This window comes from Poromitra crassiceps (assembly GCF_964638095.1).
Source record: "Poromitra crassiceps genome assembly, chromosome: 3".
Classification (NCBI taxonomy): Eukaryota; Metazoa; Chordata; class Actinopteri; order Beryciformes; family Melamphaidae; genus Poromitra; species Poromitra crassiceps.
The window spans coordinates 27,776,941-27,791,123 of NC_139625.1; the positions used below are offsets into that span (position 1 = coordinate 27,776,941).

Below are 14,183 nucleotides of genomic sequence, written 5' to 3' on the forward strand. Positions count from 1 at the left end.
TATATAATTATTTAGTGATGTTCTTATTACATAACTATGATTATCTGCACTGTTAACATTTCAATAAAACATTTTCTACTCCAATAAAACATTTTCTACCATTAAAACATTTCAGATACTTTCTGAACTGGTACTGAACCGTTAAAACAGTTCAGACTCCTAGCACATCACACACACCTCCTTACCCCATGAGATTGAAAAAAAAAGTGTGTGTGTGTGTGTGGGGGGGGGGGGGGGGTCTAACTGTATTTTAACAGTTCAGAACGATTTCAGGAAGTCTCTGAAAATTTTAACAGCTGAAATGTATTTATTTTTTACCCTGGGTTCCCTGTGGATGAGAAACATATGAGAGAAAACAGAGTTGGCACAATATCCCGCTGTAAAAAAATCAACCTTGACAGACAGGTTAAACTTTTCAACTTTATCACTCAGCCTATGTCTCACCCACAGGAAAGTTCACGCAAAAAAAAGAAAATGCTGTAAATCAACATAAATCTGATATGGGGGGAAGTCTAAACTGTTCACCAGTTTTTATTGAATTTTTAACATGCAAGATAATCTTAACAATTCTGTGGCGGGGAGTTATGTCACGATTTTGACAATGATAATGTCATCAGTGATGTCAGTTGTGATGTCATCAGTGATTCATCAGTGATGTCGTCATCAGCGATGTCACTTGAGCAATTGTTGTGATGTCATCAGTGATGTCACTCGCACAATTGCATGATGGCACCTAGGTGTGGGCGGTGTCTGTCTGTCAGTCACAATTTTGGGAGCCCGCGATTTCCATAACAATGATGTTACTCGCTATATAAGATGATTTTGGTCATAGACCAACATTTCAATCATGAGAGACCAGTGGGTAAAATTGAACGAGCAAGCTTTATTCACAAATGGCATGGCAACTAATTCTATGGCATGGCAGCATGGCAACTGATTCTTTGGCGTAATGACTCCGTGTTAAGATGCCTCTCTTCTTGTGGTGAGAGGGGAGGGCATCTGCTGAGACTAGGATAGAGAATCCCCCCCACTGATATCAGTATGTTTTTTATGGTAGATAGATGTAACTATATAGCTATGTCACATTCATTGGGTTTGTTGCAGGCATGTAGTACACAGACAATGCACATTCTACATTAGCCAGCAAGAGTCACATGCGCACACACACGGACGCGTGCACACACACACACGCAGAAAGTCATACACATACACAACCACTCACGAGTACACGCACAGGGCACGTGCGCTCACAGGAGAGTAATGGTTTGTTTATACACGGTGACAGCCTTTAAGGAAGGGCAGGTAGCTGTCAGAGCCATCGCACATGCTTCACTGAGCCCATCTGCTGTACACGAGCACAAGGTGTCTCTCCCCTTCCTTGGCCACCCAGCCTTTATGCCACTGACCGTGCCCTCCAGTGGGCATGGCCTTCTTTCACGGTCCACCCTCCCCCTGCTTTATGCTCCATATAAGATCATGGCTCTGATGCATACAGATGCAGAAAGCAGGGGACATTGTGGTGTCCTGTCCCTGTCGGCAGTGTCTCTCAAAAACAATGGCTTTGGGGACATTCAAAGAAGGGGCACGGATTGAGACATTTTGCAATAGCAAGTATTAATCGGCCTGCAGTTTTCTCCCATGCAACATGACAAGTATTTATATGAGTGGTTTGCAAACATCAGACGGCTATTTGTATCCATCATACATGCAGCAGTATTTTAGCCGCCTCTCCCCTGCACATGATTTATGTCTCATTTTGCTGCGCCGGAGCACTCTGATTTCCAGGATGTTATCAGTTCTCAGATTAGCTTGAGTTATTGTATGTGTGTGGTCACAAAATTGATTTCATTTCCAAGGCGGTGAGTCGGTTTGCTTCTTAGCATCATTAGGTATTGTGTTAGCTATGTTTTATGTCCTTGGGCATTTTTGCTGCGGAGGATCTTCATTCTAGGGTGTATGATCAATTGTCCAGATTACCATATAATAAATCCCTTCTTCTACTATGATACATTGTATAGTGAAAAAGTGGGAGTGTTCTTCTCCATGTGCAACTATAAGAAAAAAAAAGCATGTGAGGAATTAACTGTGCCAGCCTAGCCTGCTTAACTTTGCTGGTCTGATACCTCAAGCATCATGTGGTATCAGAGGTGTTGTCACACCTGCAAAGTAAGGTATTCCCCCATACACACATAGGAGATTATGCACACACACACACACACACACACACACACACACACACACACACACACACACACACACACACACACACACACACACACACACACACACACACACACACACACACACACACACACACACACACACACACACACACACACACACACACACACACACACACACACACACTCCAAACCCCACTTTTAAATAATACAGCATGTGTGGGCTCATGGACAGGGGGCCCAGGGGAGACCCAGAGCAGAAGTGTGTCAAGCTGAAATATGTGTTAAGTTATTCACCCCCAAAACGAGTCAGGGGAGGGGGGGGGGGGGGCATTCCCTGGGCTCTGTGCAAACATGGGGAGTGATGGGCAGCAGAAAGCACTGGGAGGTCATCTATGTTTCATGAGATGGGATGGCAGCAAAGCAAACAGCCCTTTTCAAAAGGAGGAAACCAGAGGAGAATCTTAGCTGTGAGCCGACTTTAATGGACACTGTCGCTGTATTCAGAATGCAGTCCATTGGTAATATTACTCACAATATGAATCAATCACACTATGTTGACCGGAGCGTGAGGAAAACACATAATGTAACCCTGAATGATCTATTCTTAGTTTGGTCTTAATTTGCTAAAAGTTCAATCATTTAGATCTTATAGATAATTGCTGAGAGATTCATTATTGAGTGAATGTTTCTGAGACGTGGCGTTACATTGAGAGCAAAAGGGCGTGGTGGGTGGGGAAAGGTTGCTGTCAGAGCAATCACACCAGTCTGTTAGAGAGGAAGAAGAGATAGACCGCTTCAAGGTCTCAAGTCTCTCTGGTGTCCATCATGACTGTGCTGTGATCAGTCTGTTAGAGAGGAAGAAGAGATAGACCGCATCAAGGTCTCAAGTCTCTCTGGTGTCCATCATGACTGTGCTGTGATCAGTCTGTTAGAGAGGAAGAAGAGATAGACTGCTTCAAGGTCACAAGTCTCTCTCATGACTGTGCTATGATCGGCTCATTTTCTGACAGCTTCATCCTTACTGTACTACTTGAACTCTTAATGGGAGCAACCTAAGTGTGTAGAAAATCCCTAGTCTATTTCAAAATGTATCTCTGAATCTTAGGAAAATTGTATTGTGTCAAATGCAGTGGGCTAGCTTGGACTTTGACAGAGGAAGCCGTGGAAGTGATACTGAAAGCTGTAGTTCCTTGAATGGCCACTTGAGGCTGGCTCCAAAAGGGAGTCATTCCTCGTTCACCCCCATGTTAAAATGCTCACGTTTACAATAGGATTAAGCATGTTTACAGCCTGGTTCAAAGCACAGTTTTGGCCTATATACTTTAGCTAATTTCACCTTTCATAACAACTGTGTGGGGGGCGTGAATTTTTATATAATTCGCCCATTTAGAGTAAAATAGATGATAGAAAAGACTCTGTTTTGAGGGTGATTGACAGGTCGCCTGCCCAGTCATCACGCAGCTTGCCGATATGACCAATAGCAGGCTGAGCTGCAGCTCTGGGAAACCCCTTGTCTGGTGCCATCTCGCGCGAGAAGGACCCCAAGATGGCGACGGCCACACTAGACTTCAAAACGTGAGTCCAACAACCAATGGGTGATGTCACGCTGACTCTGTCCATATTTTTAGACAGTCGATGGTCAAATGACTGATAGAAAAATGCATTGGGTTGCTGTCCAATGCTGTCCTGTCCTCTGTGTCAGGCTATCGTCACTCGTTTGCCTCTCATGGGTCGGGTTCCTCGGCGCTTGGCGGCGCTCTGCTCAGCCTTCCCAGAACTCCTGTGACCTGCTGGCTCCTCTTCGTCTGCCTGGGGGACAAAACAATAACAAAACAGACACAATTAGAGCCTCATATCCTGGGCAGTGATGTGAAGGGTGCTGATGAAATATCCTGTAGCCATTAATCTTTCCCCAGGGGGTGCAGGAGACTGGAGCACAGGGCCAGGCACTGATTAAATGCCCCTAATAGAGGCCATTCATCTCCCCTTGAGTCCCACACATGCTTGAACATGCAGCATCAGCCGAGACTCTATACCCTGCCCGCCTTTCTCCATACAAATATTGGGATTTTCATAAAGTCCCCAAAGTCGATCATATTTCATTTTGTGATATCTCTTCAGGGTGACTTGATGTCTTAGTTAGCTTCCATGGTATGACGATGAATATATTTTCACCACAGTGTGATTGTGTGAATATCTGATTCACCTATCATGAAAAGCAGTCACACATGAAGTCATATTGGACAAGGTCAACATTTTGTTCACATTATACTATATAGTCAGTTTAATATCCTGGTTTTTGTTCTCTTTACCTAGTCGTTAGCATTAATTGGATGATGATGTGATCAGGTATCAATAGATTGTCTTAAACTAATATTCACACATTAGTCATTAATATCTCTCAATCTGCCAATTAAGAAAATCCCACATATGCCCCCCCTCTCTCTTTCTCTCCCAGCTTGGATGAATAATTACATCTAGCTAAAATCGGAACTGCAATACCAACATTGAAAACATGCACTATACATCCAAAAGACATCTGCCATGAGAGGCATACAACGCTCATACAGTAGATCTACTCCTGCTCAGCCTGTAGGTATAATGATCATAATTAACATGGCCTAATTAAGTTTCACCTGCCAAGCTCCATATGGTTCCCAGTTTTGAACAAAACAATTAGGTGATTGCATCCCAATTAAACAATTATCTAATGAAACCTCAGTAAAACAATTACCTGGTCATATCTGGGGATTGATATTACAGTGCTTAGCAAAATGACCTGCTGTTCAGGTCAGTGAACAAGCAGTGATTTACAAGGAAGGTGTAAAAATGTGTTAGAAAAAAAGCCAATGGTAGACTAGATATTGTATTTTTGACAGATAAAAACAATTACATACTCTGTTACTTCATGCACATTTAACTCTGCTCTTTGAGATTCTAGTGATCAGCCTGGAACTGATTCATTACCACTGAAATACTGTGTCTGTATATTCAGTGAATGACATCATTGTAGGCATGGAATGATGTTTATGCTGGAGGACAGGAGAAAGAGGGATGAAGGGTAAAAGAGGGCACCTGCTGAGTGGGATGGACAAAATCCCCAGGGACCATGCATGAGATCATCGAAATCATTGTCAAGCTTGTAAACTGGAACAATAGTGACCCCCACTGGCCAAGAAAAAGCTTGAGCGTGTCTCACGAGAGCGGAGGACCATGTACCTGTTTGCCTCTTGTCTCCGGCTTGCTTAGCCACAGAGTCCATGAAGTGGAAATATGGCTGACTGAGCACAAGAGAACCCCTCCCCTCTATGGATAGAAACAAAGTTGTACGTATAAATATATATATAAATATATAAAATAATGAAAATGAATTGTCAAAGTAGGTTCATACGTGGAAAACTACAGCACGGATATCAGGGTAACCGGTTATCTGAGACTAATTGTATGCAAAATTGCCCCACTGTTTCTGTCTTTAACCCTGCTCCAGTGACAAGGTTGGGGCATCAGTGTGGGGCAATAGGCCGTGGCTCCCTCAGGCCCAGTGGTGATCAGCACAGCCCAGCAGATGGAAGGAGCTCTGCTTGGCAACACTGCTGGTACACACACACACACACACACACACTCCAGCACAGAAAGGAGGGAGGGGTGTTACGGATGACTGACTGTAGCAAGGTTAAGGGAGCCATGGTCTGACACTTTACTCCCTTCCCATTGCCCCACTCCTAGCAGCAAAGACCCCCTACAAGCACCTGTGTCCTACACCCTGCAGCGGAGAGCAACCTTGCCTGGCCAACACACACACACACACACACACACACACACACACACACACACACACACGCGCGCACACACACACACACACACACACACACACACACACACCATCCTTAGACCACTGCTGGCTGCGAGTGCCACAAATTGCTTCTTGCAATCGTGAAGCATATTGTAGTCGTAGCATATTGTTAATGACCGTTTCATTATCATCAACATGTTTTGGAGGCTGTAAATGTCAATATGGCAACTGCCTACCACATCTTTCATTATATATGATGACCAACCAATATGGTTGTATAGTTTTGCATAATGGTTGTATAAGACCTCTAAGACCTGATGTGATAGCTGATACCTGCTCAGTATGGGCAGAAGTCGTTTCCACCAGCTTGTAATGCCCCGGAAGCGGGCGGCGTCAGAATGAACAGAGCTGATCTGGGCGCTGTGGGTCCGGCTGGGCAACAGGGAGCCACCAGGAGAGACCACCACCGGATAGTGTGATGGAGCAGCGCGAGGGGCTGAGGAGGGAGCCGTCCTGGACCCCTGCTGTCCTGCTGTGAGCCACTGGGTGTAGGTTCCTCCAACAGAAGGTTGTGGTGAAGCTCAGCCAGCAGGTCCTGGGTGGTCTCAGAGACAGGTCACATGATGGCACGATCTCTGGCTGGTCCACTGGGAGTCTCGACGGAAGAAATCGACTGCTCCCTCCAGCTAGAGAGGATCTAATGCTCTCTGGGTACCAGTGTTGGGAAAGTTACTGAAAATTGGTAATTAGTTACAGTTACTAGTTACTTCTCTCAAAAGGTAATTTAATTACTTTAAAGTTACCAGTTACTTCAAAGTAATTAGTTACTAGGGAAAGTAACTTTTGCGTTACTTTTAAAAGTCTGCTTCGATTGTTATTAATGCACACATTATGTTAGTGTTGCTGTGCCACAGTGTGGCATTGAACCTTCGCTTATTGGGGAGGCTTATAGCCTATCAAGGTCATTAGCCTCTGGGGCTCTGGCTGCAGCTCTCTCCCCGGACTAGGTCTGAGGATCAGAAACTGGGTAATCCTCTGAAGTTGTCCGTTATTTTCATGTCCTAAAGTAACTAGTAACTAGCCCAGTTACTATTTTAGTAACTGTAACTGAGTTACTGAATTTGAAAAAGTAATTAGTTAGATTACTAGTTACTGAAAAAAGTAGTTAAGTTACAGTAACTAGTTACTTAGTAACTAGTTACTCCCAACACTGCTGGGTACACAGTGAAAAACACATCAGACATGCAGAACCTATATGCTGATTGCCCACCCGCAGAGGGTCCAGCTCCAGGAAACAGTGGGAGGTGGCTGCTCACTAGAGGTGAAGATCTGAGGAGAGACACACTCTCACCGTTTCTCAATGTCAAGGATCCTTCCTTGGCAGGACTTGTGCTTCCTAGTCACTTCCTACCTCCATAGGCAAAAGTCCTTCCTCACATTGGAAGAGCAAACATTTGGAACAGGCTAAGGAGTGTGCGATTGCATCATGGTCACAGGTGCTTTTAATAACATCATGGGATGGGCATTGCAAATTATCTTAGGCTACAAATGCTGTGATACATGACATCAGATGTTTCTTGGTAAATGTTATGTATGTTTATCTGTCCCTATCCAAATAAATGATAAAACAAAAAACAAAAAATAATAAATGAAAAAGACCCAACTGGCAGCAATCATTTCATTCGTGCGCATAGAATTGTGGGTAATTCACGTCCGAAGTTTCTTGCTTCTGAGGACGCAGTCCTTTGTAGGATTCTGACGTTGGAACAGTACTCCGGCAGGCTCCGATGACGTAACATCCTTGAAATCGAGCCAAATGAGGACCCTTCCTTGACTTTGAGAAACGATGCATGTCAAGTTTGGTCTTCTTGGTCAGTGCTCCACACATCAGTGACATCTGCAGGTGCATGAATGATTTCCTCAGACATTCATATACAGTGGTCCATTTTCTCTGCAGACCGGCCTCTCACGCAGAGCCTGGGTTGACAGATAGAGCTTCCTGCTTCTGCAGCTTCTCTCTCGGTGATCAGGCCACACCACCTCACTGGGATATAAGAACATGGGGAAATGATCTGCCAATGTATGTGGGATATACCTTTACATTAGGTGTTATCACATCATAGAGCTCTCTTCAGCCCTGCACATATTTCAACATAATTCAACCTGTGTTTATCCAGGCTAGTCCCGTTGACATCTACAACCTCTTTCCAAGGGAGACCTGCCAGCTTCGAACCAGGAACCTTCCGATTCCTAGGCAACAGCTCTACCTCTGGAGCTAACGCTTATAGTTCATAATAAAATTATAGCAGGAGAAAAGCAACACTGTCACTGTTTAGTTTCTAGGATATTTTAACTATAAGCAATATAATGTACAGAGGAATCTCAATGAGTAGTTCAGTAACTCGTTGTGATCGTAAGCCTATAACACTTTCTTTGCAATCATGATATCCATAATTAGATCAATGGATTATGTAAGAACAGATTAAAGCATGGTGGTGATAGCCATTAAGGTGAAGACCTTCCATAGACAAATCAAAAAGACCATGTTGGATCTCCAGGACTTACTTGGTGCAGTGATTCAGTGGTTGTCCAATAGCAGTTACATTTCTGTCTACATCTGATCTGCCCACTTATGAATGCTATTGTGTTCCTCACTGTCTGCCTACAGTAGAGTTCCCCTCTTACACAAGCTACTTTAGTGCATGGTAATCCACTAATCTCACTCTCAGTTAACATTTCATTGGCTGATTTGCAGCATGGCATTACTGAGAACAACAGAGACATTGACTGGGAAGAGGCAGGGAATGAGGTGGTGCAGTGGGTGAAAATGAACTGGGGGGTTTTAAAACTCAGTTTGACCTTCATGACCTAGCCTATTTGTCCAGACCTACTTTCATGTGGTCTTTAACAAAAGCACTAGAGGGCAGCACATGAATTGATAGTTCTTCCATTCTGTGTTTTTCCCTCTAAAAAAATTAAAATATAATAATATTATTATTATTATTATTATTATTATTATTATTATTATTATTATTATTATTATTATTATTATTATTATTATTATTATTATTATTATTAATAATAATAATAATCTAATAATTTTTTTTATTAAAATGTGCACTTGCATGGGGATGTAGGATATTCTGGATAAGATGGTAAACTTTTCAGAATGTCCAATTAAAGGTGTAGACTTTTTTTTTAATTGCTTTTATTTTTAACACAAGACTATATATTTCTGCACACATGTACACTTACAAACACAATGGCTGTCAGCCAGATTTGCGTATGTGGCAGAAGGTGGTTCCAAATCCTCTATGGGGCCCAGGGCTGATTAATGATTAAAGGGGATTAGAAAAGGGGTCGGCTACTATAGTCTGACTCTCATGCGGTCTCATACTGTCTGTGTCACTATGACCACTAGCCTCCCGATGACTCAACCTGAGGATGTCAGGAAAAACAAACGCTTGAAGAGAGAGGAGAATGACCTGACCCTGCCCATGTGAATGCTACCAAGGCTAAGGTAGGTGCAGTGAACTCTTCATCTTCTGTTGAAGAATTATATTTTCAGTGGGTCAGTTAATTACTTAGTTTTATCTCTGTGATCTCTGTCCAGAGAGAAATGCTAAGAGCACTGCATTCAAAAACACCTTTTGTACTTGTTTTGTAAACCAAATGCTGATGATTTCTTGCCAATGCAGGATTTGTCTCCACCGTTTATTGTTCTGTGTTAAATCAACTGAACTGACCATGTGTCATTGCATTTTGGGTTGACGTTGCTTTCCATTTAAGGAATTGTGCTGTTGTATCAAGTTGTGTGTTTTGATTTCATATTGTCACAACTGGTTTCACAGATCTGCCGACACCTACCATAATGCTGTGTCCGCAAGGTATTGATCATGAATACCACACTAAGCTGCTTATGAGAGGACCTTCAGAGAACTGCACAGCCTATCCCCCTCCCCTTTGCCCCCTATATCCCCTGGGGGATAACCTGTCCCCTGCTCTATACCTGTGTCCCACCCTTGATCCAACATGCAACCTGGACACTGAACGGAACTAAGAGAAGAGATTCTGATATGGCGGTCTTGAAAGTGAAGTTCACCAAGACCAGGAGGGACAAGCTGGCCCAGGTGCTGTGGATCTTGAACTGGATCTCGGTGGTGACAGGGATCATCCTGTTCAGCCTGGGGCTCTTCCTGAAGGTGGAGATCAACAAGCGATGGGAGCTGATGGGCGAGAGGGACATCCAGTATGTCCCCAACATGCTGATCGCAGTGGGCCTCATCGCCTGTGGCATCAACTTCCTGGGAGGGAAGATCTGCTATGACTGTGTGGACACCACCAAGTTCTTGCGCTGGAAGCTGATCATGCTACCTTACATCATATGTACCTTCTTCTTCACCTTCTGCGTGCTGGTGGGGGCACTGATGTGTTACGGCATGCGCAGCGAGCTAGAGGAGGCCCTGACCCAGGGGCTGACAGAGGCCATGAGGCTCTATAAGGACACGGACACACCGGGACGCTGCTTCGTGAAGCGCACTGTGGACATGCTGCAGATAGAGTTCCAGTGCTGTGGGAATGCCGGCTTCAAGGACTGGTTCCAAATCCAATGGATCAGCAGCCGCTACCTGGACACGTCCCGGAAGGAGGTGGTGGAGTAAGTACACACACTGCCTGCTGATACACAGAGTTAGGGGGACACAGAAAAACACACACACACACACACACACACACACACACACACACACACACACACACACACACACACACACACACACAGAAATACAGAAGTATATCATAATGGATGTCTGAATTGTCAAATGCTGGTGCATTCTCCACATGGCATTAAAAACAACGGCTAATGTCACATTGATGTCTAATCTAAATGTAATCTGTTGTGTAGTCCCCCACAGCTGGGGATTGAACTCAGAACCTCCGGCATGGGAGGAGGACACTCTAGCAAGGAGGCTAAAACCCACAGTCTTTAGCATCTGTCCGTAGAGCAGGGGTGTCAAACATAAGGCCCGGGGGCCAGAACTGGCCCGCCGGAGGGTCCAATCCGTCCAATCCGGCCCACAGGATGACTTTGCAAAGTGTGAAAACTGCACTGAGAAGTCCTTCAATCCAATTTGATGCACTTGTGAAGGTTAAGAGGTACCAGGCTTCATGAGCAAGTTAAATATTAAGTAGCATTTCTGTATTCATCACTAAACTATTTTCAGTACCCTTGAATATAGAATTGCACAGTTACAGACAGATTTGATCATTTCTTTGATGGTAGCTGGGATAACCCTATTATATGTGAAAGTGTGTTCTACTGTAAAATGTACCTGTAATTCTTTACACTAAAATAAACTGGAAAATTGTGATGTGTTGTTATTTATAGGTTATTATGCATTGATTTTCATTGTCTGGCCCACTTGAGACCAAATTGGGTTGCAAGTGGCCTCGTCTCTTGAGGTCTCGGGGAGTGAGGTTTACTCCCTGCACAGCACCACCTGCTGGCCACTGTTACACTAAGACACAGCAGAACTTCACAGTGATGCACAAAACTCATCAAGGCAGACTCTATGAACTAGTCCTGAATGTGTCTCTCTTTCATCTTCTTTTTCCTGGTCTGCAGCCGATTAAGGAGTAACGTGGAGGGCAAGTACCTAATGGATGGAGTCCCCTTCAGCTGCTGTAATGTCAACTCCCCCCGACCCTGCATCCACCACCAGATCACCAACAACTCTGCCCACTTCAACTATGAGTACCTGACAGAGGAACTGAATCTGTGGATGAAAGGCTGTCGCCACGCCCTGCTGGACTACTACACCCACATCGTGCAGTCCATTGGCCTCACAGTGCTCATCACCTGGCTCTTTGAGGTCAGCACACGGAGACACAAAGACAAGTTGTTGGCTATACAGTAAAGTCTTCAGTGGTGAAGTTATTGACGCCCACTCCAAAGAGATTTGTACCAAATCTGTGTTGGTGCTATGTCGTGGGAGCTGTTGCTGCTTCACCACACTGTAGAAATGTCCATTTTAACAAGACCTTTTAAATAAGACAGATCACTAAGGTAGATCACTCCACCAGTATCAAGAGAACACCATTTGATTTAAGAAAATTCCTATAACAAGTTGATCTGCATTGGAAACAAGTTAAATTATCTCACCCTATTGGCATTTTAAATGAGATTTTATGATTCATTACAAGACTAAAGGTTACTGTCACCTCACCTCATTAGCATGATCACTGTATTGCTTATTCACTTTGCACACCTTGACTAAACCTCTACGGTCATATTATCTCTGAGTTATCCATGCAGTGCTTGGAGCCGGCTCTATATTGGCCTAGTCCTAAAGACATACAGTATATCACAGAGCTACAGAAAGATACTTAACTGCAGATCATCATATCATGAAGAAACAACAAAATTCAACTTACTTTTGCATAGACTATTTGTGTGAATGTATTTGTGGGCTCCTCTCACTGGCTAGCTGACATGTGTCTGTGTCTGGTTTTAGCTGTCAGTGCTGACGGGGGTGCGCTACCTCCAGACCTCCCTGGAAAACATGCTGAGAAATGGGGACCCCAACTCTGAGTCAGACGGCTGGCTGCTGGAGAACAGCTTTGTGGAAACGGCCCGCACTGCCATGAACATCACCAAGAGCCTGGGGAAGTGCAACCAGATAGACACAGGCAACAATGGAGACCCCAACATTAATATCCCTTCCACTTCCATAGCCCACTATGGGCCAGACAATGTGCCACCAATGCAAATACCTGTAGCCAGTTGACCACTTTCAGACAGCAACGGTCCTCAAAGACCTCACTCTACGGCACCAGTAATGGCCAGTAAAGGTTTCATTGTTTCTGCGTTCATGTTTGCTCTACTTTCATGGAATTCTATCTTCATAAGTATAGCCAAGAAGAAAAATCAATATGGAGGTGTGATATACAGTGTGTCCATATTTCAATAAGAGAATTCCATCAGTTTCTGTCAAAGACTATGGCTCTAGGACAGGGTGATTCTCTTCTAAAATGCATAATGCCTTGTTGACTTTTGCACCAAAACCGTAAACCTTCTCCACACAATATAAATGTCTTGCAAGCAACATAATGGTACTTCTCTATACATCTGTACTGCAATTTTTGTTTACAAATGAAATCTTATTGCCTATAAATGTGTGTCACGCAATGTTGCAACAGGTGTCTAAGTATTAAGGACTCTGTCAGTCAAAATGCACCTGAAAAAAAAGTGATAGGCTTTTTACCTGTATGATGAAGAGGAGTGAGTGAAAAGTGGGTCTGAAGTTGGGCACCCACAATTTCTTGCCTGTTTTCACCTGACCATAATGGTAGAAAACCCAAAAGAACCTAGGCTTATCACAATCACAACAGATTTCTATGGTTTATAGATTGGCCATGTAATCTCAAGTTAAAAAGGCCTTATGGAACCTGGATGAACATGGAGATGAATTTCAAATTTAGTTGGAGTTATTGATCAATACTCAATCAATACTCAATGCTAAGAGTTTCAGACCCTTTCTGCTCATTTATGCCCGACATAAACTGTAAACAGGCAAAGTGAGCATGCATTCATCAGCTTTCAATTTATCAAGAAAAACTTGGAACAACTTTGAATATATGTGTAGGCACAAGATTTCTCAAGGCTGGAGCACATTGTAAAGTTCCAGACTTTCTATATTGAATATTTGAATTGGCAAAGCTTCGAAAAGCATTGGGCCTTAAATCTGTAATACCTACAATGCTGATCATTGGAAGCTGACATGTAAGTTTTTCAATGTGGTCCCGATGGTTTAGGTCCTAAGGTGGAGGTGACATGGTTTGAACATAACGGATAAAAGTAGTAACTAGGCAGAAATCCATACGTAGTTAATAACATGTTCCACAATTTTCTGTAATAACAAGCAATCACCTCCACAGTACTGTACATCTCATGTGCCTCAGCAATGCTACCATGGTCTAATGAAAACACCTTAGTCATTTTTGCTGGAGTGAGCAAACAACGGTCTTCTTGAAGATCAACCTTCTGAGCTGCTCATGGCTTGTTCATTATCTGTTAGTGTTTTTGGTAACCCTTCCTTTTACAGTCCGGTATCAGTCAGGTATTTACCCGGTAACTACCAGGTAATTAATTACCTGGTAGTTACCGGGTAAATACCTGATAATTACTAGATATTTTTCTAAAAAAACTA

General features: G+C 43.5%; 1 protein-coding gene across 1 annotated transcript; it reads left to right on the top strand.

The window, feature by feature from the left end:
* Nucleotides 1-10,052: 10,052 nt before the first annotated feature.
* prph2lb (peripherin 2-like b) lies at nucleotides 10,053-12,761 on the top strand (the record flags this gene model as incomplete). Its single annotated transcript, XM_083633792.1, has 3 exons — nucleotides 10,053-10,633; nucleotides 11,600-11,846; nucleotides 12,489-12,761. The coding sequence occupies 3 exons, from the start codon at nucleotides 10,053-10,055 to the stop codon at nucleotides 12,759-12,761; spliced, it is 1,101 nt and encodes a 366-aa protein (XP_083489918.1).
* Between the last annotated feature and the right edge of the window lie 1,422 nt (nucleotides 12,762-14,183).